Source organism: Nomascus leucogenys, chromosome 4 (genome assembly GCF_006542625.1).
Source record: "Nomascus leucogenys isolate Asia chromosome 4, Asia_NLE_v1, whole genome shotgun sequence".
Taxonomy (NCBI): Eukaryota; Metazoa; Chordata; class Mammalia; order Primates; family Hylobatidae; genus Nomascus; species Nomascus leucogenys.
The window spans coordinates 104,237,440-104,262,321 of record NC_044384.1 but is presented as its reverse complement, the minus strand read 5'-3'; the positions used below and the strand labels follow the sequence as shown (position 1 = coordinate 104,262,321).

The 24,882-nt window shown below is 50.7% G+C and overlaps 1 protein-coding gene across 3 annotated transcripts in view; it reads right to left on the bottom strand.

The window, feature by feature from the left end:
• The window catches only part of SCAP (SREBF chaperone), a 72,465-nt gene that overhangs the window by 4,002 nt on the left and 43,581 nt on the right, over positions 1 to 24,882 (bottom strand). For all 3 annotated transcript variants that reach the window (XM_030811914.1, XM_030811912.1, XM_030811913.1), the window contains exons 3-16: positions 20,264 to 20,393; positions 10,494 to 10,651; positions 9,428 to 9,648; positions 9,138 to 9,243; positions 7,964 to 8,136; positions 7,453 to 7,579; positions 5,910 to 6,022; positions 4,417 to 4,511; positions 2,905 to 3,003; positions 2,528 to 2,746; positions 1,311 to 1,687; positions 641 to 829; positions 307 to 508; positions 120 to 235 (exon numbers count right to left, since the gene is read on the bottom strand). In XM_030811914.1, coding sequence (XP_030667774.1) covers positions 120 to 235; positions 307 to 508; positions 641 to 829; positions 1,311 to 1,687; positions 2,528 to 2,746; positions 2,905 to 3,003; positions 4,417 to 4,511; positions 5,910 to 6,022; positions 7,453 to 7,579; positions 7,964 to 8,136; positions 9,138 to 9,243; positions 9,428 to 9,648; positions 10,494 to 10,651; positions 20,264 to 20,393 — 2,325 coding nt within the window. The remainder of the gene's footprint in view (positions 1 to 119; positions 236 to 306; positions 509 to 640; positions 830 to 1,310; positions 1,688 to 2,527; positions 2,747 to 2,904; positions 3,004 to 4,416; positions 4,512 to 5,909; positions 6,023 to 7,452; positions 7,580 to 7,963; positions 8,137 to 9,137; positions 9,244 to 9,427; positions 9,649 to 10,493; positions 10,652 to 20,263; positions 20,394 to 24,882) is intronic.

Genomic DNA, 24,882 nt, shown 5'->3' with positions numbered 1-24,882 from the left:
GCCTGGAGGGGTTGGGGGATACCTCGAAGAAAGGAGGGGAGATACGTGGCGGCGGGGGGGTGGGGTGGGGTGGGGGAGTTGGGGGGGGGCACAAAGGAGGAAAGGGCAGCCGCACCTACCCTGGGCGCGGAATGCGCGTGAGGCAATCCCCGGTCTGCGCGTCCCACACGCAGACGTGGCCTGCTAGGCAACAGCTCACCAGCAGCATGCCGTCGCTGGCCAGGCACTCGATGTCCTGCGGGAGCCCGGTGTTGGTATAGGTCAGGCCCCGGCCCTCCTCTGCCCAGCCGCTGTGCCCCTGCTCACCATGAGGTGGCCGCGCAGCACCAGCGGCACGATCTCCGTCTCAGGTGGCGCATAGCCGTAGTCGTCGCAGGGCAGCTCCCCGCGCCTCCGCCGCCCGGGCCCACCGCCCGGCTGCCCATAGTTGCGTGGGCACAGCACGCGGTAGAGGCAGAGCAGCAGCAGCACCAGCACGATGCCCGCAGCCAGGCCCAGCGCTGCCACTCTGCACAGGAGGGCGGACTGCTGTGAGACACACCTCACAGCCTGTCCCCTCCCCTCCTCCCTCTCCCCTACTCTTGCCCATCCGTCCCCCTTCCCGAACTCTATCCCACTCCACCCCACCCAGCAGCCTTACTTGTACAGCGTGACGTCTCCATGGGCCTGCACCCCACCTGGGCCCTTGGGTCCCGCTTCCCAGTGCCCAGCAGGTACAGGCCCCGGTGGAGGCCAGGCACTGCGGCCGTCCTGAGGGTGCCGGCCCTCCAGAGCCTCCCTCGGGTTCAGGCGGAGCGTGACTGGGATGACGGGCAGCAGGCTGATGTACCTGGATCCGGACAGTGGGCAGCCTCAGCGGGGGGCCTCCCAGGGCTTCCTCCTGCTGTGCCCGCCAGCCAGTCCTCTCCCTCCTCCCCAGGCAGGCCTCAGCTCCACCGGCCAGACTCCCAGCATGGGGGTTGGGGACAGAGGTAGGTCCCTCCCCAGCCCAGTTTAGCAGCCAACCTTGCTGTCCCAGATGCCAGCACCCAAGCAGCCCTGGTGGCCATGTGGGGTATCTCCCTCCCCACTCCTGGCACAGGTAGGTGGCCTCATTCTGGTGAGGGCTGGCAGCCACCGGTGACTCCTCAGAGCAACCTGGGACTCCTCTCTTGGGTTATGGCTGCCTAGACCACCAGTTCCCACCTCACAACCTTATGAATTGTTTTAATTATTTGCATAATTCAAACCTATGGGCCTCCTGCATTGGGGAAAGGGGATGGTGAGTTGACACCATCAAGTGAGGTGGCACCTGGCACGGCCCAGCTCACCTCTTGGCCAGTGTGATGTTGTAATAGCTGAAGAGTGTCGGCCAGTGGCGGAAGGACAATTTCCTCCAAAGTTCCTCATCCTCAGGCCCCCAGGTTACCTCTGGGACTGGGCTGTCATGGACAACCTCTGCTGGACCTCCACGCTCAGGTGACTCGCCTGGCGACGTCTGGTTCTCAGGTAGCTTAGGGGCATCAGGTGGGAAGATGGAGAAGGCAGGGTCCGGGTGGCTGGCGGGCAGCATGCCACTAGGCACGGGCATGGGAGCCAGGGCTCCCTCACCCAGTGGGCTCTGTTCCGTCACCTGGGCAGCGAGGTAGGTGCGCAGCCCTGCTGGGTCTGTGTATACCAGGATGCCAATCCAGACAACGGTGCCAGCCTGCAGTGGGGCAGGGGGTACTCAGTGGGAGGAATGGGCCCCAACCCCCAGCAGCTTCAGCCCTCATGCTGAGACGAAGCAGCACAGGGACCTCAGGCCTGGGGATGGAGAGAGGACACAGGCCCCACTGTGTCCTTTCCTCCTGCGTCTCCAAGTCCTCCTGCTAACACCTGCCGACACTTGCCGCTGGAGGGGCCTGCTTCCCTTTCCACAGTTAGAGGCTGAGTTTCTTGGCCTGGAAATGCACTGAAGCACCCTGAGGTTTGACACAGAATGTCCCCGCCCCTAATCTCCACCTCAGCTGGGGCCAGAAAGCTGCTACCATTCCTATGGTCAGAGGGCCAGCTGCCTGACCTGCTCCAGAGTCCCCCAGAGGTCCTAGTCGCAGGGGGCCTCAGCCTTCCATCTCATTTCAGCTCCCTGGAAGAGGCACTGCTGCCCCACGGCCAGCCCGGCCCAGCTGGTGACTGATTTTGCCCAGCACTTTCCAGTGTCTGCACAACATGCAGCGGCCGATGAACCCGACCCAGGGAAATGTGGTGGCCACAAGTGGGTCCATCTCAGAGCACTCAATTAACAGGCTCCTGTCCTGGGCCACTCTGGGGAGAGGATGGCTCCTGTACCTGAGAGCCCTGGAGCTGCTTCTCCCACAGGCTTGTCTCCTCAGAAGCCACCAGGGTCTGGGCAGGGAGGACACAACGGGCAGCTCCCCAGAGCCAAGCTTCCAGGGGCCACCAGGGCCTGAGGAATACCCCTCATCACTCTAAGGCCAAATGCAGCACCACAAGGGGCCTGGAGTGCCGGCCCTCCAGAAGAGGGCAGGGCAGGGGTGGCAGGTACCATGATGAGGCGCTGTGCCAGGCGGGTGCGGGCCAGGAAGTAGACAACACGCAGCCTCTTGGGGAGCCGCAGGTTTCGGAAGGAAGACGGCTGCAACGTGATGGTGTGGGGTGTGGACGGCCGCACAGCCAGCTGCCGCTCGTAGCGCGTTGGCTGCCCCACTGGCTTGGCTGAGGGCAGGCAGGCCTCAGGGGGCAGCCGCTTGTTCAGGTCTGCTAGCTGTTGGGGGCACAGTGGTCAGGGCCTGAGTCCACCATCCAGAGGCTGCCCGCACAGGACTGCTGCCCTGCCCGAGGTCTACCCCCTTCTCACCCAGGACTCCCTCAGTACAGCCAGGGCTGAGGAGGCGGGCAGGGCAGCGCTCAGCCCACTCCTACCTCCATCCGGCGAATGTCAATGGACAGGACAGTGGTGAAAAACAGCATCTGAAGGAAGAAGTCAGACACCAGCCCCACGACGGCAAAGAGACAGAACTCCTGGAATCAGAGCACATGGAGGCGGGGGGTGCCATGACCTCACTGTCCTAGCCCTAGAGGAGCAGTGCTCGGACTGCAGCCACCTCAGAACCGGCAGGGCAGCAGCAGGCAGGGCACAGCAGAGATGAAGAAGAGAGATGCTGGTTGATCCTCAGCTCACATACCACCAGCAGCTCACCCCGTCTCCACCAGGGGGCAGCAGAAACCCTCACACTTCAGAAAGGGCTGAAAGGGAAGGGGGAGTACCTTCCCTGAATCTTCCGGTCCCCCTAGAGAGGACTGAAGGCCTGATCCAACCTGGAAATCTCTAAGCCCCACCAGCCTGCTCCCCCAAAAAGTCCTTCCCCACTGAGCCCCCGCCCTGCTCATGCATCACCAACCCAGCTAGAGCCCAGGCCTGATTCAGGGGCTCTCAGAAAGGTTCCCAGCCAGCAACCGCCCCGGAACAATGAAGAGAGAGAGGGATTAATTCTCCTCTAAAACTGAAAAAGGGTGAGCTCTCTGCTCCCCAAGCTCTGTCAGCAGACACAATTTTCTGAGATGTCGGTGTTGAGACCTCTAGCACATCACCACAGTGCTACTCGGATCTGGGGTAAGATCATGGGGTGCAGATAGTGGCACAGTGGTTGTCTCAGCTCTAACGTCCCAAGACTGTACCCTATCCTGCAGATACTACTGTTTTTCCAGGAGAAGCAGCCCATAGCCCATCTGTTCTCTGCTCATCCCTATCCCTCAGCTGGCCTGCCAGTCCTGGGGGAAAGATGGGGGAGAAAAGATGGCATCCTCCCCTTCCTGCAATTCCTTTTGGAATGGCTGGCATCAGTCTGGGGTTCCAGCTCAGTGCAGGGCCACCTCCACCTCTGCTCACAGTCCACAGCTGAGTGAGGGCACTTTGCCAAGAGCAGGGTCACTCTGGGCAATGGGTGGTGGCCCTCCCACAGGTCAGGCCAGGCAAGGCCATGTGTCTGGCGACTGCAGCATGGGCCAGGGCCAAGGGAGGACACCGGAGGAAGGGTCTAGGAACCCCACGGTGCTTCTCCCTCAGAAATGGGAAACAGGTGTGACAAACTGCACGGCCAGTCCCCAGCTCCTGCCATGCCCTTGCAGCCTCCTCCTGCCACTTGGCTGAAGGGGAAGCAGGCAGGGAGGGGTAGGAAGACAGGGTCAAGGGCAGAGTCTGCCTGGCTAGGCGCTCAATCTCGGAACCCAGCCAGGGTTTGCTGAGCACTTCTGAGCCAGGCATGCCAGGGGCCATCTGTGTGCTGTAGTGATCCGCTTGCCAGGCAAAGAGGTCCCACCTCAGAGGCAAGGATGCCTGTGCTGAAGAGGGGAGCACCCTGCCCATGGCTGCACAGCTGGGGAGCACAGCAGTTGCTTCCATGCTCATCCAGGTGGCAGGCCTTGGGGCCTTACCTGGATGGCGGGCACTAGGGTGAAGTAGCCAATGAGGATGATGCCCAGCTCCGTGGCCATGTTCTTCATGATGGACCAGCTCTCACTGCTTAGGCCTGCAGAGGACAGCAACAGGGCACAGGGCAGCACGTGGCCACTCTGCGACATGACTCACACAACCTCATGGGCCTCGGAGTGGCAGAGGCATGGGGAGGCCCCCCAGCCCTTTGAAGCAGCCATTCCACCAAAGCACCCTAACCCTGAGCGTCCTGCTAATGCCCAGACTTTAAGGGGCCATCACCACCACACAGCTGCTACAGGAAATGGGTGTTTGCAGCCTGGGGGGTACAGGGGAGAGCTATAATCACCAAAAGAGGGAAGAAGCAGAGTGTGGAGATGAGAAAATCCATGAGGAAAGCCAAGTGCCACCCACTTCAACCACATCCAACCTCCGCATGTGGTTCTTGTCTGGTCTGCACGGGCCAGCATGACAGTGTGCCCACCAGCCACATGGCAGAAGCACTCGGTGGGTGGAGGACCTGGCTGCGTTATTCCTCAAGCCCCTTCCTGTGGTGAGCCCTGATCCCACACTATCACACTGTCGCATGTCTAAGGCTCTGTGCTCCTACTGGGTAAGGACTATTTCGCCCCATCTCTTCCTAACTCCATATCCAGCACAGGGCCTGGCTTATCACAGAGGCTCACAGAGGTCTGCTGGATGAATGGATGGCTGCCTACAGCCCCATTCCTCACAGACATGAGGTGACGAGGAGGAAGAGGCTCAAGTGACCAGGCCTCCAAGGCCAGGCTCTCCCTTTTCTCATTTTCCCTAGAACCCCAGATCACCAGCTTCTACCAGCAGGGCCAGAGGGAGCTTTTCTGGCAGCCGTGAAGGCAGCATCTCTGAAATTGCCAGCCCCCAGGGCTTGGGCCTAGTGAGCTGGAGTGAGGCAGTAAGAGAAAATACTAGGTGCTAAACTCCCCAGACAGAAAGCCACCACCAAACACAAGCCCCACCCACACTGAAGTACAGTGGTGTGATCACGGCTCACTGCAGCTTTGACCTCCCAGGCTCAAGCAATCCTCCTGCCTCAGCCTCTTGAGTAGGAGGGACCACAGGTGCATGCCACTATGCCCTGCTAATTTTTGTATCTTTTGTAGACATGGGGTTTCACCATGTTACCCAGGCTGTTCTTATACTCCTGGGCTCAAGTGATCCACCTGCCTCAGCCTCCCAAAGTGCTGGGATTACAGGTGTGAGCCATGGCACCCAGCCTGGTTTGCTTTCTTATTGACACATGAACCAGGATGAAGTGCAGTCCAGTGGCCCCGTGGCTCCCCAGGGCACACACTCAAGAGCTGCCAGGGCCCAGTAGCCCACTGCATATTATGCCGAGGCAAGAGCCAGGGACATTTCAGGGGCTCTGTTTGCTCACAGAGCGTTAACAGCAAGAGGAACAGGCCCCTCTCCAGCCCCTCCTGCAGCCCTCTGCCCAACTCTCCCACTGCGTTACCTTGGGCGATCCGCAGCTTCACCTCCAGGTCTACCGGGGTTGAGACCACAGACTTGGTGAGCACCAGCACATTCTCTAACCCAATAACCACCACAAGGTAGGGGAAAATCTCGCTGGGGACAGAGAAGGAGAAGGTGAGGACAGTGTTGTGGTGGTTCCCAACAGACTTGGGCCCTCGGGAAGGCTGTGGGGTTTCCAGCCTGTCACGGGGGCTGCTGAGTGACTCCCACAAGCGCTGGGCAGAAATTCTCCCTTGTCCACCTCACCCAACAAGACCTGCATCTACACAGCACTCAGCTTTCAGGCAGGCTCCAGAGCCTTGCAGAGGGGCCAGCAGCCATCCTGTCTCTAGCCATCCAGCACAGGAGGGCTGGAAGAGGCCCCTCAGGGAGAGCTGTGCAGCGCCACCGCTAGACCACACTTCTGCCCGCCATTCCCAGGAGAAGACTGCTGGCTAAAGACAATGACTGCTGCCAAGACCCACACCAGTAACTCTGGGCGGACCCATCACAGCTAAATGCAAGGAGATGAAACCACCCTGAAGGCCCACTCACCTTTGTTGAGAGCTGTGTGTGAAGAACGACTGTTCCTACAGAAAGCTCTACCAGCTCTCTGAGCCCACCATCCCACACTCCCTGCAGCAAACCCTAAGAAAGTCTATGTGCAAGGAATGCCAGCCGAGTTAGACCTTGCAGGACCTCTGCTTTGCAGCCGAAGGAAGGGAGGGCCCTGTGGAGGGTACGACAGAAGGTATGGGGGAGGGTGGTGTTTAACACCGTCAGGCTCAGGAAAGGGAGCAGGTATCTAAGAGCAAGGAAACTACCAGAAACAAAACACAATGTCGCTTTTCATACAACCAGCCTGATGGGCCAAGGTGGGGGACAGACCAATCCACAATCCATTAATAACCATTAATAGACAGGCAGGCGGGCCCAGCCAGAGCCAAGATCAAAGCCTGAGGACAAGCCGAGGGAAGGGCTTCCAGACTAAGGTTGAGAGAGGAGTGGCAAGGGGAAAGTAAACATCAGTGAAAAAGGCGACAAATTACAGTGTGTTCATATCTTCCAAAGAGCTTCCTCTAAAATGACCTATTTCATTAGGCATTTAAATGTTCTAATCATGAAAAAAAGAAACATTCTCTTCTCTATCTCACACCTCCAGTGGCTTAAGCCATCAAGCTGCAGTGTGTGCGGTGTGTGTATATAGAATAAACACAGACACAAAAACCCGACTACACACGTGCAATACATACTCATGTATACACAAACATACCAACACACACCCCATATATATACATCCAGCCCACAAATACACACTTTTGTACGTATGGACACTCACTATAGCCAGATATGCTATATACAAACACAAGTATGAATACAAGCCAGACAAAGAGGAGGAAGAAAATGTACCTCTTAAATGTCAAAAACAACAACGTGAAGACGTGAGGTCACAGCAAAGTCCAGGGAAGGCCAAGTACCCAGAAGTGCAAGGCTCTCTGGCCTGAGCCCACCCTGTGGCCCAGTGGAGCCTGCTGGGGACCTACCCGCCATTGAGGGTGGGCGTCAGGCCGAAGAGTGTGCAGAGTCCCACAGACATGAGCAGCGAGCTGAGCACTGTGACCACGGCAGCCAGGGCCAGCCCCCACTTGGACTTGACCATGTCGATCTTCCCTGGAGGGCAGAGAGGGCATATCAGGGCGGTCCCTCCCCCAGCCCCCGGCCCACTGGGGTTCCCGGGAGTAGGTTGCCCTGACAGTCGAGGAAGGGAAAACTCCTGGTTTCACCAAAGGAAAGGGGCCAGCACAAGCACTTCCCAGTGTCATGGACATAGTACACTTTTTAGGAACCCTAATTCAGGAAGGGGCTGAAAGTGGGAAGAGCCCCAGCCCCACCCAAGCTCCTAAGACCCTGCTGGGGGACGAAGCCCTACTCTGACGACCACCAGGTGTGTTCTATCTCTCTACCCCAAGCCACCTCCAGAGGCAGGGAAGCAGGTGACATGGAAATGCCCGTTTAGCTTGGAGAAAGCCCTCAGCCTCCCTGCCATGAACCTACGCGTGGAGAAGTAGATGTAGGCAAACAAGATGATGTAGGTGGTCACGAGGGGGATGAGCTCAGCGACACCAATCTCCTCCTTGAAGTGCACGTGGACCAGGCTCTCTGCCCGAAGGCTGCAGTTGGGGCTGGGGTGCAGAAGCATCAGGCGGGCACGCAGGCTGCCCAGGAACCTGGTCAAGGAGCAGGGTGGGGGTAGATGGAAGTGTTGTTCTTGGTTCCGGGGACAAAGACAATCCCTGGACAGAGGGTCCATCAGGACCTCCCTCCTGCCCCTGTGTTGGAAGGAAACTTCTCTATGGTGCCTGAGCTTCTCTATAGTCTCCAGGGGCACTGGGAAAATCACAAAGGGGACAAAGTTTTCTCAGGAGCTCCCCCTGTTCCTTTCTCAGTCTCCCTTTCTGGACCCACTCCAACACTCTCTTTTTTATTTATTTGTTTGTTTGTTTGTTTATTTATTTATTTATTTTTTATTTTTTGAGACAGAGTCTCACTGTCACCCAGGCTGGAGTGCAGTGGCGCCATCTGGGCTCACTGCAAGCTCCGCCTCCTGGGTTCACGCCATCCTCCTGCCTCAGCCTCCCGAGTAGCTGGAACTACAGGCGCCTGCCACCACGCCCGGCTAATTTTTTGTATTTTTAGTAGAGACGGGGTTTCACTGTGTTAGCCAGGATGGTCTCACCTCCTGACCTCATGATCCGCCCGCCTCGGCCTCCCAAAGTCTGGGATTACAGGCGTGAGCCACCGCGCCTGGCCTCCAACACTCTTGATTGTCAGAGGCCTAGGAGAGCTGATCAGAAGCACCTCGAGTGCCCTTGCCAATTGGGGAGCTGCCTGCAGTGCCCCACTGGGAAGGACTCAGGCCATACAGGGCTCAGTAGTAACCAGCTGGGGATGCCTGCCCTAGGCTCAAGAGAGACCAGAGGAGGCACCAGGACACTGAGACCGCCAGCCCTGCCTTAGTCCCCTATGCTTAACCAGCGGTCAGGTCATCTCCATTAAAATGTGGTAGACAGCATCATCTAATCTGAGGGATGTAAACATTCAACAGGAGGCCTGGAAACTCTCCAAGTTTCCAGGGGGCATTCAGAACACTCTAACCAGAAGGGGGACTAATCAAAGCCTCATGTCACCCAGCAGACCAGTCAAGAGCCCAGGGTGCTGTCAATCTTACTTGGCATGGTAGTGCTGGAAGACCAGGGTGATGGTGTAGGAGACCATCCTCTTCCTGGTGTAGAGGCTCACCCCGCTGTACTTCCCAGGAACACCAAACAACAAGTCTGCAAGCAGAAACCAGCAGGTACTGACAAAGAAATGACAGCTACTGCAGAGCCACCAAGGACCCCTTTTTCACCCCCACCCTGGGAAACAAAGGGTAAACCCTGATCTGCCTAAGCACACATCAAAAAGACAGTGACCAATGGGCACCCTTGCAGATCTGAAGGGAACTTGTACTGGGGCTACCTTTGAGCGTGGCTGAAGTCTGCAGGGTTTTAGGCTCGTGCTGGTGGATGGTCCCAATGATGTCAGGATCAGCATGGAAGCGTTCCCGGTCATTCTGCCAGAAGTTCCCAGGGGACAGCAGCAGGCATCCATGCTCAGGGAGTAGGTTCCTGAGCTTCCTGAGGCCTGGCAGCAGGTCGGTCACTTGCAGACACAACTCCTCCAAGCTCCTGGTCCCAGAGCTGCGCGGGAGACAGGAAAAGGCACCTGCTGTGTCTGCCACCACAGGGCAGACCTGCTGTACTTAGGGGACGTCCTCTGTCTGTTCTTCAATGCCCCATATTTGCTCTCTGGTATCACCAAAGAGCCTAACCACTAGGGCAGCAGGGGGAAGTACTTCCAGGTGGCCAATAACCTAACCATGTGGCTGTCTGACTTTCAAAGTGCATCTGAAGCTCAAAGGCCCATCAGCTCTGAGGACCGGCAAGTGTACTATAAGAGCATACACAACCCTGCCCACTAAAACACCCTGGCCAGTTCAGTGGATGAGCAGGGACTGGGGTAAATTAGGGGCTTCATTTAGTTCACCAAAATATCTGTCAACGCCACTAGCTAACTAAAACCTGGCAGTGATGCAGCTTGCCAATTACCCACATTGTATGCCAAGCCAGCATAACCCAGGGACCCACTGATAGGCAGCAGAGCACGACCTGGGCTGGGGCTTCAGAAGGTACCCCCGGGTAGAGCTTGCTTCTCGTCGGCAGAGACACCACCATTACATTCACACCATAACCCACAGGCAGGAAGCCATGTGGGTCATGAGTCAGCTCAGTGGACACTGACTCCATCTGAGATGTAAGGATGAGACTCAGGGCTGTGTGTGTGCCATCTGCATAGGTCCAAGGGGAATGCAGCCACCGTAGACCCACAAGGATGTTGAGAAATTCGAGGCTAGCTCACCCTCCATCCTTCTTGCTTGTTCTATCTCTGCAGAGCTGACTGGCTCACTGCAGTTACATTGAGGACTGTAACTCTCCCTTCAGTACAGAATGGGATTCAGGGAGGCCAGGGTCCCTGAGAGGGGTACCTGTCTCTCAGCACGTGGTTCCGGATCTCCTCCACCAGTTGGAATGCCCGGGACAAAGGTGAACGAAATACATCTACTGCCAGGAGGTTCTTGTGCCAGGGAAACACTGAGGACTTCACAAATATCTGCTGGACATAAGCCACCGGGGCACCCACATACTGCAGAAGAAATGAGGGAGGGCAGAAAGGACAGCTGAGCACAGGAGGAAGAAACACGGTCCAGTTCAAGGGATGTAATGGGCATTGGAAACCCTGCCCCACAGAGTTAAAGAAACCAATGACTAACACAAGTTCTTGAGTTTGCACGATGGCAGATAAGAAAAGAAACAATTTGCTGAAACCCAGAAACTCCCTCCACTTATGAGATAAAAGAACTGGCTGAAATAAGCTGGAACCAAGATGGCCGATTGGAGTTGTGCAGAATGAGCTTGCCGATGTCACAGCCTGAATTTCCACTGCATGTTTCATACTAACTCCCCCAGAACTTGCACATGGGACCTGTGAGGTGGCATCAAGAGATAACTGGGCATGCTCAAGGACTTCCCAGAAATCCCCCTTCCTTCCACCAATCATCTGCTAATCCTAGCATCCACCCTCTAAACCTTTTCTAATAAAAGTACTGCCTTAAAGCCAGCACAGGGAGACAGATTTGAGCTGGACTCCTGTCTCCTAGGGAGTCAACCTTCAATATAAAGCTTTTCTTTTCCCTAAATCCCGGTGTCATATTACTGGCTTCTAGCACATTGGGAAGTGAGCCTCTTTTGCTCAATAACACATCTACTATGGGCAAAGCACTGTGGGACCAGGTGTAGGCAAACTATGGCCTGTAGGACAAATCAGGGCCCATGCCTGTTTTTCTTTTTGGGAGAGGGTCTTGCTTCTATTGCCCAATCATGGCTCACTGCAACCTCAATCTCCCAGGCTCAAGAGATCCTCCCACCTCAGCACCCCCACCCACCAAGTAGCTGAGACTAGAGGTGTGCACCACCACCATTCCTAATTTTCAAAAATGTTTTGTGGGGACAGGGTATCACTACGTTGCCAGGCTGGTCTCGAACTCCTGGGCTCAAGCGATCCTCCCATCTTGGCCTCCCAAACTGCCACGCCTGGCTAACTTCTTTATTTTCTGTAGAGATGGGGTCTCACTATGTTGCCCAGGCTGGTTAGTGCCTGTTTTTCCACCTCCAATTTTTACTGAAGCACAGCCACACCCCTACCATTACTACTGTCTATGGCTGCTTTCACTCTACGACAGCAGGGTCAAATGGCTGCAACAGAGGCCGTCTGGCCCGCAAAGCCTAAATGTCTACTATCTAGCCCTTTATGGAACATGTCTGCTGACCGCACTGTAGGCTCTACACTCGCCAAAGCATGTAACCTGTCTTACTGATTCAGGTTTTGTCACTTGCAGCAGAGTAGCGGGTTTTGAAGATCAAAGGACCCAATTTTAAATCACAGCTTTCCAAACATACGGCCTTGAAAACACTTTTGACATCTCTGGATTTCAATTTCCTCATTGTGAAAGAGGAATAACGACATTCACCCTGCAGCATCAAGATGTATGCACACACCACACACACATACAAACAGTGTCTGAGAGATTAGCAGAAATATTAACAATGAACAATCAGGCATTTCACTTCATCTGACCCTCACAGCAGCCTGATGAGAAGCAAGGAGAGGCTCAGGCATTGTGCCTGCCTAGAGCTTCACACTCCAGGCAGGGTGGTGCAAGGACTCAAACCAAGGTCTCCTCACTAAATATCACACACTTTTCTCACTAGAATCTGCCATCTACCCTTCAAGAGCTTCACAGGGATGTAAATGACAACAGTGTTCACATATGCAACCCTCAGTGACGGGCATGTCGCAGAGCACCCCAAAACATGCTGGGTCAGCCACGGCAGGGTTACGGCCCAGGAGAAGCTGAGTGGAGCCATAAGGTTAGAAAAGAGGTAGGAGAGGGGCAGGAGGGAATGTGAGTTGCAAGGGATGCTGAGAGCACAGAAGGCCTGGACATCTGCACCAAGGAAACCTGTCAGGGGATAACAGAAGTTACAAGGAAGATGACAAGCAGGTTTAGACTGAAGCCTGACTGAGATGTCAGGATTTTAATCAGTTGACAAAGCAAAGCCCAGTGTCTCTGAGGTGAAGGGGCAACCTGATGAGAGCAGTGATCTGGAAAGACTCCCCTGGAGTTGGTGACAACTGGAGACAAGGAAACATGGCCCTAGACAGTGGTGTACTGCGAGGCGTGGACTGAAGGGGGCAGGGCCCAGCCCAGCTGAGGGATGGGGGCTGTCTCCATGCCTGGGCTGCAGTTGGGAACTCCAAGGGGCATGCGTGTGGATGAAAGGGAGGCCATGGAGCCACTCACCAATGCAGTACTCCAGAAGGCCTCATCCACTTTGTCTTCTGTATCACACTCAGCCACTAGAAGCTGCTGGGAGGCATAGAGACATCTGGATGGAGCTGGTTGCCACAGGCTGTGACGAGAACAGAAGCTCACACAGGCCTGAGCAGGGAAGGAGCACTAACTTGGTAAGGAAGATGTGGGCAGAGCCCACACTCACTGTGCTGAGTGAGCTCCCACAATCCCTACTTAATATTCAAGAGAGAAACGGACATGGAAACACTGGTATCTTGAGTGGGTGATGGAGGAAGTAAGGGCCAGTGGGGTCCAGATGCCCCTAGGCAAAAGACTCCTAACTAGAGAGAGGCTGTGGTAGGCAGCCTTCTAACACGGTCCCCAACAGTCCACACCTCCTGGTGCTCATGCCCTTGTGTAATCCCATCTCCTTAAGAGTGGTCTGGACCTAATGATTTGCCTCTGACAAATAAATACAGCCAAAGCGATAAGAAATCACTTTTCCAATTAGGTTACAAAAGACTATGACTCCTTCTCCCACCCTGGCCCCCTTCTTTTGGGAGCCACCACATCGTGAGCTGCTCAGGGAAGGCCTATGTGGCAAGGAATTGACGGAGGCCTTCAGCCAACGCACAGTGAGGAACTGAGATCCTCAGCCCAACAGCCTGTAAGGAACCTACCTTTAAGTGAGCTTGGAAGGGGATCCTCCCCCAGTTGACCTTTGAGATGGCAGCAGCCTTGGCTGACAGCTCTATTGTAGTCTTGTGAGAGACCCTGAGCTAAAGGACCCAGATAAGAAAACCATGGCTCAGAGAGATAAAATGAAGCGTCCAAGGTCACACAGTTGATAGGCAACAGAGCCAGGATTGAAACCCAGGGCTGGGTAGCTCTGAACAATATGAGTCTCATGGAGAACAAGACACAGAAGGAAAGGCCTAGCACAAGCGGTGTGGGAGAGGAGCTGAGGTCCTGGGGGCCCTGGAGTCTTCAGCCGCCACAGTTCAGAGCATGAGGCTCCCACCCAGAGCTTCCTGGAAACCCTGTGTCCACGCTCACGCAGCCACCACAAACACTGCAATGTTGGCCATGGAAGTCCAGCATGGAACAGCCCAGCCACCTCTGTGGACCTGCCAGCTAGGCCTTGGTGTTAGGCTCAGGTTTTCACAATGAGCTAGTCTTGGGGACCCAGGCAGTGCTGGAGACCTCAGGTTTTTGAAAAACAGAATCCTTCCTTTCTGTTTAGATAGAGCAACCTAGAGCTCCAGGTATTTTACCTTGACACTGGTGTACCCGTGGGCTCCCTCAGAACAGGATGTGGAGGACTCCTGCCACTCAGCTCTTCCTAGAGAAAAGGCCTCCTGATCCTTGCCCTCCAACCCTGGTGGGCAAGGGCTGTGGTGGGAAGAGCAGGCTCAGGAGACCTGCCTGAGTTCAAATCCCAGTGCCACCACTCCCTGGCTGTGTCCCTTGCATGATGGTCTCTATACTCTCCAAGCCTTGTCCCTTACTGAGGGAAGTAAGAATAAAACCTCAGACCTCACCAGAGCACCGTGAGGACCAAAGAAAACAACTCCTGTGAAACATCCAGATCTAGCAAAGTGTCTGAAAATATATTAGTTATATCATTTATATTATCCCTTAAAACTATGAAAACTGGAGTTGGTGTCCCATGCACAATCATCTCAGTCTACAGGTTTCTCCAAGTTCAATACGATGGGTCTTCTTATCACCACTGTCATCGAGTCATTGCCTCTGAGGGAATGGCTTCCTAATGCCTATGGAATTAAAAGTTTAAACTTCACAGATCAGGAGATTCAACTTGGTCCCACCTACCATGCTCCAGGAAAAACTGCAAACTCACTGTCTCCTAAATAAGCCATACTGTTTCTTTATTCAACAAGAAACCTTTCTTGAGCATCTACTGTGTGTAAAACATTGGAGTGTATAAACTTGAATGAAACATGACTCCAATGGGGTCGCCATGTAGAACACAGAGAAGCAGCAGAGGACATATTGCAAGGGAGCTGGGGAAAGGCTTCCTGGAGGAAGTGACTCTGAGCTGAGGTTGATAACGCCTCAGGAGTGTACTTCTGGTGCACACCACAGGGCAGTCCAAGCACACGAATCTTCATTTTCCCCTCTGCTTGACCAGCCAGACTTGATCAATGACAATGATGACAATGGCAACAGCCACAATCATTTGTTGAATGCAAGCGATGAGCCAGGCACTGTACTAAACCCTTGCATTGTTTCACTTAATCATAAGAATGACAATGTATAAGGTAGGTATAATTATCCCATTTTATGGATGTGGAAACTAAAGCACAAGGTGATGGTAACTTGCCCAAGGTCACAGAGCTGGAAAACGTAAAGTCTCAACTGTTTCTGCTTTGTTCTTCTCTTCCTCTGGTAAAAACATCCCTCTGCCCAGAGAGAACCGCCCTTCCCCAAGAGTGGCCACAGAGGCCAATGGTCACAGTGACAACACAGGGTGAGCCTAACTCAGAGCACAAAGACATGGCAGAACTGACTGGAGTCCTTTCTGGAGGACACATAAAGGTTTAACTGTAGGGTGCAGCCATCAATCCCATTGTGGAGAAGCACCTAGCAAAAGGGGAGGAGGAGGGCTACATAAAAAGAGAGCCGTCCCCAGCATAGAGAAATATCCACAATTCAACAAAAAGAAGTCAAACAACTCAAAATTGTTTTTTGAGGGGACATCTCAAAAACAACTCAAAATTGTTTTTTGAGGGGACATCTGAACACACACATCACAAAGGAAGACAGGCAAATACAATAAGCACTTAAAAAAGAGACTAAGGTCATTAGTCATCTGGGAAATGAAAATTCAAATCACAATCACAATGAGATGTCTCTGTATTAGAATATGGCTTTTTAAAAAATCCAAACAACTGAAGATACCAAGAACTTTACAGCACAAAGACAACCTTAATGTACATGAATTTTTAAATAATTTAGGAGGCTGAGGTATATAAAAAGAAGGACATTTCATCTCTGTAGTCTTCCTTCTGAAAACCAATGTCCACAGTGAAATTCTTAACCAAAGTCCAAAGTATATTCAGGTTTTCTAAGTTTTTGCCTAATGTCCTTTTTCTTTTCCAGGCTCCCATCTAGGAAACCACGTTATGTTTAGCTGTAGTGTCTGAGGCTACGTGTAGCTTATGACAGTTTCCCAGACTTCCCTTGCTTTTGATGATCTCGACAGCTTCGAGGGGTACTGGTGAGGCATTTTGTAGGGTATTCCTTAACTAGGATTTGTCTGATGTTTTACTCATGATTATACTGGGGTTATGGGTTTGGGGGAGAAACATCAGCGGTAAAATGTCCTCCTCCTCCTCACATATCAAGGGCACAATGAATCAATGTGGATTTATCACTGCTGCTTTAACCCCAATCACTTACTGTAGGAGGTGTCTGTCAGGCTTCTCCACTGTAAAGTTACTGTTTCCCACAGTCACACTGTCCTCTTTGGAAGAAAGTCATCATGCATAGTCCACACTTTAGGATACATTACTTAGAATTTTTTTGCCCAGATTTGTCTATTGTCATCCATTCATTTATTTATATTTATTCAAGCATATGGACTCAGGAATGGACTCACAGAGAATTATTTTATATTTTGGGTTATAATTCAATACCGGTTTTGTTGCAAAAATTGCTCTAGGCCAGGCATGGTGGCTCACGCCTGTAATACCAGCACTTTGGGAGGCCGAGGCAGACGGATCAATCACAAGGTCAGGAGATCAAGACCATCCTGGCCAACATGGTGAAACCCCATCTCTACTAAAATACAAAAAATTAGCCAGGCGTGGTGGCGCGTGCCTGTAGTCCCAGCTACTCAGGAGGCTGAGGCAGGGGAATCACTTGAACTCGGGAGGCGGAGGTTCCAGTAAGCTGAGATCGCGCCACTGCACTCCAGCCTAGCGAAAGCAAGACATCATCTAAAAAAAAAAAAAAAAAAAAAAAAAAGAAGAAGAAAAAGAAAAAGGAAGAAAAAAAGAAAAAAAAAATTGCTCTAGCACTGACCACCGGTGAGCTTTCAATTGCCCCCCTACGTCTCTTTGACATACACTATATTTACTTTAAACTTTGAAAAATGTTTGTCTTCTCTTCCCAAACAGTATAGGATCTCCTCAAGGACAGTGAGCCTCTATCTGCGCCCCCGACATCATCCCACACCATGCGTATGCAATAAATGAGTGCTGAACTGAGCAGTGAGTAGAGCAGGGAAGGAAGTTTTGGCTCCTTGGTATAGGCAGCAGATGCCTGCAATGTGCTGTCTTACTGCCCGAGTCTCCTATTTTCCCTTTTTATTTATTTATTTATTTATTTATTTATTTATTTTTTTAGAGACAAGGTCTCACTCTGTTGCCCCAGCTGGACTGCAATAGTGTGATCATGGCTCACTGCAGCCTTGAACTCCTGGGCTCAAGCAATCCTCCTGCCTCAGCACTGGGATTACAGGTATGCACCACTGCACCCAGCCCTATTGTCCCTTTGGAAACCATCCTCTCTCATTCCCAGCGAGGTGCTGAGGACAACAATGAAATACCTGCCTTTAGCCATAGGGCTTGGGAAGGGGACAGGCAGGTAACCCTATTCATAGCCAACTGGGCTCCCTTTCATCCTCCACTGGATTGGATGATGCAAAAACATGGGGCTGAAGCTGCTAGGGCCACTGTTGGGAAGACCAAGAGTGAAGCTGACCCAGAGAGGACAGAGTCAAGAGATGGACTCCTTTTGAGGCTCAAACTATATTGTGCTTAAGTCAGCCCTGCACCTGGCTGAGTTACATGAACCAAAAATTCCCTTTCACTTACTCTGATTTGGGTTGAATTTTCTGTTCTTCATAACTAAAACAGTCCTTACCACCCACTTCAGTATCGCTGGCCTGTATCTTTATCAAGGACAGTCAATGGAGGTGAGATAACTGACCACTGAACTGTGTGATACCAGTGACTGCCCTGGGCCCGTCTCCTTCTCAATCCTGCAGGGGATGAGCGCTCCAATCAGACAGAGAGAGAAAATGGACAATGCCCCTGATTCCAGAGCCCTCTAGTTATTCTGCACCAACATTTTCTATCATCATCCCATTATTCAAAGAGCTCACAAACACATCACACCCCTTACAGCCTCATCATTAAACATCTATTCCACACCAATGGGCCAACTGAACTCTGCTAATCAGGAAACACAAATATTCCCTTATGTGCTAAAATTGCATTAAAAGGTTAATGAAGTCCGGACACAATGGCTCACACCTGTAATCCCAGCACTTTGGGAGGCTGAGGCAGGTGGATCACCTGAGGTCAGGAGTTTGAGACCAGCCTGGCCAACATGGTGAAACCCCACCCCTACTAAAAATACAAAAATTAGCCAGGTGTGGTGGCAACATGCCTGTAGTCCCAGGTACTCGGGAGGCTGAGGCAGAAGAATCGCTTTCAACCCAGGAGACAGAGGTTGCAATGAGCTGAGATCACGCCACTGCACTCCACCCTGGGCAACCAAGTGAGACTCCATCTCAAAACAATAAAAATAAAATGGTTAATGAAGGTAAAAGGTTTAACCAAGAAGGTCCCATAATGAGCCAGTGAGCCAATGGCCAACCAGGGACATAAAGCCACAAAACTGGTTTCACCACAAAACTGGTTTCAGCCAGCATCAGACCATGCATCCTTTGACCTTCATAGGCAGAGCCCCATGAAGCCAGGGTTGTGCACTCCCCACTGACACCATGTATAGTTGTGCCACAGACTTATCTTGCCAGATATGCCTCTATTTCAGCCGCAGAGTCAAGTTCATAACAAGTTACCTGACTACTACGTTAACCAAAAAGGAAATGGGAATATGCTATGACTGTCAGAGAGAAGGGGGGAGGAGAGCTCTGTTCGATGAGCTTTGGTTTTCCTCAACAACAGATTCAGCAAATCCAGCACAAATCCAGGGACCACAGAACAACACAGAAGAAAGGGCACTTTGTCCACACCTGACAAGCAAAAGGTACAGAGATGAGCTAGTCAAGCTTCAATGAGCTCCAAATAATGAGTGCGGTGTGGTGGTGAGTTAGGTCCCTTGACTGAGCCCCTCAACTGAAGACCTTTTTTCTCGTTTATATCAGTGTTCGGCCCAGAGACAGTCAACTGAAAGCAGTACAGTCCAGAAGGAGGAGTGGGCTGGGGTCAGCAGACCTAGAGTTCCAAACTAAATAACCGGCCGGGTGTGGTGGCTCACGCCTGTAATCCCAGCACTTTGGCAGGCCAAGGCGGGTAGATCACCTGAGGTCAGGAGTTCGAGACCAGCTTGGCCAACATAGTGAAACTCCATCTCCAATAAAAATACAAAATTAGTTGGGCGTGGTGGCGCACACCTATAGTCCCAGCTACTCGTGAGGCTGAGGCAGGATAATCACTTGAACCCGGGAGGCAGAGGTTGCAGTGAGCCGAGATCATACTACTGCACTCTAGCCTGGGCAACAGAGCAAGACTAAAATAAAAAACTTTAAAAATTAAAAAAATAAATAAATAACTGAGGCACTTAATCATTCTGGGCCCCAGCTTCCTTACCTGGAAAAGAGACTTAAAACCTGCACTTTTTGGATTGTGAGGATAAAATAGGACCTGACAGACCTGAAAAAATTAGGTGCGCGATACAAATACCAGATAGTGCTGGCACTCTATGTTGGAACACTCTCAGGGATGTGCAGTTGTTCTGACTGCCCAGGGACAAGAAGGAGACGGCCTGTGTGTCTGCCAGGATACTGCCGCACACCCATGCAGCATGTGTGAGCAACTCAGGGTATGAACCCAGACCCTGCTGGCCACAGCTAGAACAAGCACAGATCTCAGTTTTACTACAATAGTCACGCTTTGGCATCATTTGGTGTTTCCTTTCAAAAAAAGTTACTCAATAAATGTATAAACTAGCCAGGTGCGGTGGCTCACACCTGTAATCCCAGCACTTTGGGAGGCTGAGATGGGTGGATCACCTGAGGTCAGGAGTTCAAGACCAGCCTGTCCAATAAGGTGAAACCTGTCTCTATTAAAAATACAAAAATTAACTGGGTGTGGTGGTGGGCACCTGTAATTCCAGCTACTCTCGAGGCTGAGGCAAGAGAATCACTTGAACCCGGGAGGTGGAGGTTGCAGTGAGCCGAGATTGTGCCATTGCACTGCAGCCTGGGCAACAGGAGCAAAACTCCATCTCAAAAAAAAAAAAAAAAAATGTATAAACTAAGTATCTATATGGTACACTGATAAAGCTGTTAAAATACATGAATTCACAAATCAGAAGCTGACCAACCTCAATCTCACTGGCACACCCCTGCCTCAGCCAGTCTCCACACAATACTCTGTGCTGGCCTCAGGAACATGCCGAGTACCCACCCACTCAGGCTGCTCAGTAGGCTCTCCTTGTTTGCGGTCAGAGTCCACAGGCGGGGGCGAGTAATCCTTCACAGGGGTGGTGAATTCCACAGGTCCCGTTCCTGGCAAGGGGAGTTTCAGCAGCGGGTAGCTGGGAAGAACAAAAAGGAGATAAGAATTAGACACTATGAGAGGCAGTCCTCTCTCAGCAGTGACACAGGAGCCACTGAAGTTAATAAGTAAATTCTGTTAGGACTATACAAATGTGCAAAATATTAGAATCACAAAATTGCAAAGCTGAAACTCAGAAGTCATCTAGATTAGAATTTTTCAAACTTATTTTAGTCACATAAACCTTACGAAGAAGCCCAACTGGTAAAATAGACTGTTCTGTTAAATATTTTCAGGCTGTATAAGCTAAGTATGTATAAATATACTTAGTTATAACATTATATATAACATTTATATATAAACATATACACACACACACACACATATAGATAGACAGGCACCTGCCACTACATCCAGCTAATTTTTGTATTTTTAGTGGAGACAGGGCTTCATCATGTTGACCAGGCTGGTCTTGAACTCCTGACCTCAGGTGATCCACCCACCTCGGCCTCCCAAAGCGCTGAGATTACAGGCGTGAGCAACCGTGCCTGGCTAGTTTATACATTTAATGAGTGACTTTTACTGAAAGGAAACACCAACATTAACACCAACATGTTATAATATGTAACATTATATTTTCAGGCTGGGCGCAGCGGGTTATGCCTGTAACCCCAGCACTTTGGGAGGCCGAAGCTGGAGGGTTGCTTGAGCCCAGAAGTTTGAGACCAGCCTGGACAACATAGTGAGACCTCATCTCTACAGAAAATCAAAAAAATTAGCCAGGCATGGCAGTGTGAGCCTGTGGTCCCAGCTACTCAGGAGGCTGAGGTGGGAGGACTGCTTAAGCCTAGAGGTAGAGGCTGCAGTGAGCCATGATTACACCACTGCACTCCAGCGTGGGCAACATAAGACCCCTGTCTCTGAAAGAAAAAAGTTTTTGGCCGGGCGCAGTGGCTCATGCCTGTAATCCCAGCACTTTGGGAGGCTGAGACGGGCGGATCACGAGGTCAGGAGATCGAGACCATCCTGGCTAACACGGTGAAACCCCGTCACTACTAAAAATTCTAAAAATTAGCCAGGCGTGGTGGCGGGCGCCTGTAATCCCAGCTACTTGGGAGGCCAAGGCAGGAGAATGGCGTGAACCCGGGAGGCGGAGCTTGCAGTGAGCCAAGATCGCACCACTGCACTCTAGCCTGGGTGACAGAGCGAGACTCTGTCTCAAAAAAAAATAATAAATAAAATAAAAAATAAAAATAAAAAAAAAAAAGTTTTCAGAGACTTAATAAAAAGCAAGATGCTAAAAACAAAAAAAAATCACCTTGTCAAATTAGACATAACGGAACAATAAAAAACAAAAGTGGGGGTACCTTTAAAAATCCAGAAGGATTCCAATTCAGATAGCTAAGCAACTGTTCCACTTAAAGGGACAGACCATGAAAATTATGTATAATTAACTAAGGATGTGGTTTATATTAGGATCATGAGGAAAGTTAAGTTAATGGACCCAATATATGCAAAGGAAAAGCCCTGACCTTGCATCAAAAAGTTGGCAAATAAGCCAGGTGCGGTGGCTCAAGCCTGTAATCCCAACACTTTGGGAGAGAGGCCAAGCAGGCGGATCCTTTGAGCTCAGGAGTTTGAGACCAGACTGAGCAACATAGTGAAACCCCATCTCTACCAAAAATACAAAAAACTAGCCAGGTGTGGTGGTGTGCACCTGTGGTCCCAGCTACTGGCTGAGGCAGGAGGATCACTTGACCCTGGGAGGTAGAGGCTGCAGTGAGCTGAGATCATGCCACTGTACTCCAGCCTAGGCAACACAGTGAGATCCCATCTCAAGTGAAAAAAGAGAAAAAAAAGAAAAAAAAGAAAAAGTTGGCAAATAGATGTACATTTGGTTTCAGATCTCACTTTCTTAAAATTTAGAAATAACTTCTATATAGTACGATGCACAGATCTTAAGTATAAAGTGCAGTAAGTTTTTACATGTGTATATCTGTGTAACTACTATCTAGATCAAGCTATAGAACATTTCCAGAGCCTCAGAAGGCAGCCTTGTGCCCACTCCCAGTCAACAGCATACCGCCCCCCACCACCAAAGGTAACTATTAGAATCTCTATCACCATAAATTAGTTTTACCTATTTTTGAATGTCATATAAATGAAACCATTCATTCTACTTATATACTCTTTTGTGACTGGCTGCTTTCACTCAAATTATATCTGCTAGATTCTCCACACTGGTGCACATAGCAGATCATTCCTTTCTGGATACATACTATTCCACTAATGAATAAAGTATAGTGCATTTGTCTATTCCATGGTTGAGGAACATTTGGCTGTTTCTGGTTTGAGCTATTAAGAATAATAAAGTTGGGCCTGGCACAGTGGCTCACGCCTGTAATCCCAGCACTTCGGGAGGCCGAGGCAGGTGGATCACCTGAGATCGGGAGATCAAGACCAGCCTGACCAACAGGGAGAAACCCTATCTCTACTAAAAATTCAAAATTAGCTGGGCGTGGTGGCACATGCCTGTAATCCCAGCTACTCAGGAGGCTGAGGCAGGAGAATCACTTGAACCCAGGAGGCGGAGGTTGTGGTGAGCTGAGATGGTGCCATCGCACTCTAGCCTGGGCAACAAGAGCAAAACTCAATCTCAAGAAAAAAAAAGGAGAATAAAGTTGGCCAGGTGAGATGGCTCATGCCTGTAATCCCAGCACTTTGGGAGGCCAAGGCAGAAGGATTTCTTGAGCCCAAGAGTTTGAGACCAGCCTGGGCAATATGGTGAAACCCCCATCCCTAAAAAAAAAAGAAATACGAAAGTTAGCCAGGCATGGTGGTGCACACCTGTAGTCCCAGCTCAGGAGGCTTAAGTGGGAGGATCGCTTGAGCCGGGAGGCTGAGGCTGCAATGAGCCATGATCGTGCCACTGCATTCCAGCCTAGGTGACAGAGTGAGACCCCCGTCTCAAAAAAACAAAACAAAACATTTTGGGCTGGATAATTTTTTTTAATGAAAAAAGAAAGAAAAAAGAATAAAGCTATTATCCTTTATTGGTTTTTGGCGGCCCCATAAGCACTTATTTCTGTTGGGAATATTCCTAGGATGAAATGGCTGGGTATGGAGTTATATGCATGTTTAGCTTAGTAGATGATACCAAACAGTTTTCCACAGCAGTTGTACAAATTTATGTTCCCACTATCACCAGTATAATAGGAGTTCCAGTTTCTCCAAATCCTTGTCACCTCTTGATATTGTCAATCCAATTAATGTTAAGATTAATTGAGGAAGAGACAGTGGTATCTCAGCATGGTTTTAATGTACATTTTCCTGATAAGAAACAATTTAAAAAATTATTTCATATACTTACTACCGGCCACTTGGATATAGCATCTTTTGTGAAACGCCTCTTCATGTCTTTTGACAATACCATGTTTTAAATATTTTAAATACATTTATTATGTTAATTACAGAAAACAATTACACAATCTCCTTACCTTCACAAAAATCAATTTTTACTTTTCTCTGGCTTTTCCATCTTTACCTACACTCGAAAACCATTTATTAAGTATGTATTATATGCTGGGCACTGAGAATACAAAAGATAATAAATACTATGGTCTGCCTCCAAGATGCTCTAAGTAGGAAGAGAGAAACAACTACAAGAGAATGTGATCAGAATCCATTTAGGGCTGCTCTGCCTATGGAGTAGCCATTCTTTATTCCTTTACTTTTCTAATAAACTTGCTTTCACTTCAAAAAAAATTAATTTAGGCTGGGCACGGTGGCTCACGCCTGTAATTCCAGCACTTTGGGAGGCCGAGGTGGGTGGGTCACTTGAGGTCAGGAGTTCGAGACCAGCCTGGCCAACATGGTGAAACCCCGTCTTTACTAAAAATACAAAAATTGGCCAGACGCGGTGGCACATGCCTGTAATCCTAGCTACTCGGGCGGCTGAGGCAGGAGAATCGCTTGAACCCGGGAGCTGGAGGTTGCAGTGAGCCAAGATCGTGCCATAGCAGTGCACTCTAGCCTGGGCAACAGAGAGAGACCCTGTCTCAAAAAAAAAAAAAAAAAAAAAAAAAAATTTAGGTTGTGGCTACAGCATTTGCATAGTAATCACAGAGTATACTCCATTTTTGTTCTATGTTTAGACTATACATGTTTTGGAGTCTGCTTATGCTTTCTGGCTATGAAGGTAGAAGACTAGGAAGACAGTGAATAATAACAATGCAAAACTCATACATGATATTTAATATGTGCCAGGCACTATTCTAAGCACTTGACATGTACAGATACACCTTGACTTACAATGGGGTTATGTCCTGATAACACTGTCGTAAACTGAAAATATCCTAAGTCAAAAATGCATGACTAGGCTGAGCAAGGTGGCTCATGCCTATAATCCCAGGACTTTAGGAGGCTGAAGTGGGCAGGTTACTTGAGGTCAGGAGTTTGAGACCAGTCTGGCCAACATGGTGAAACCCCATCTCTACTAAAAATACAAAAAACAGCCGGGCGTGGTGGCT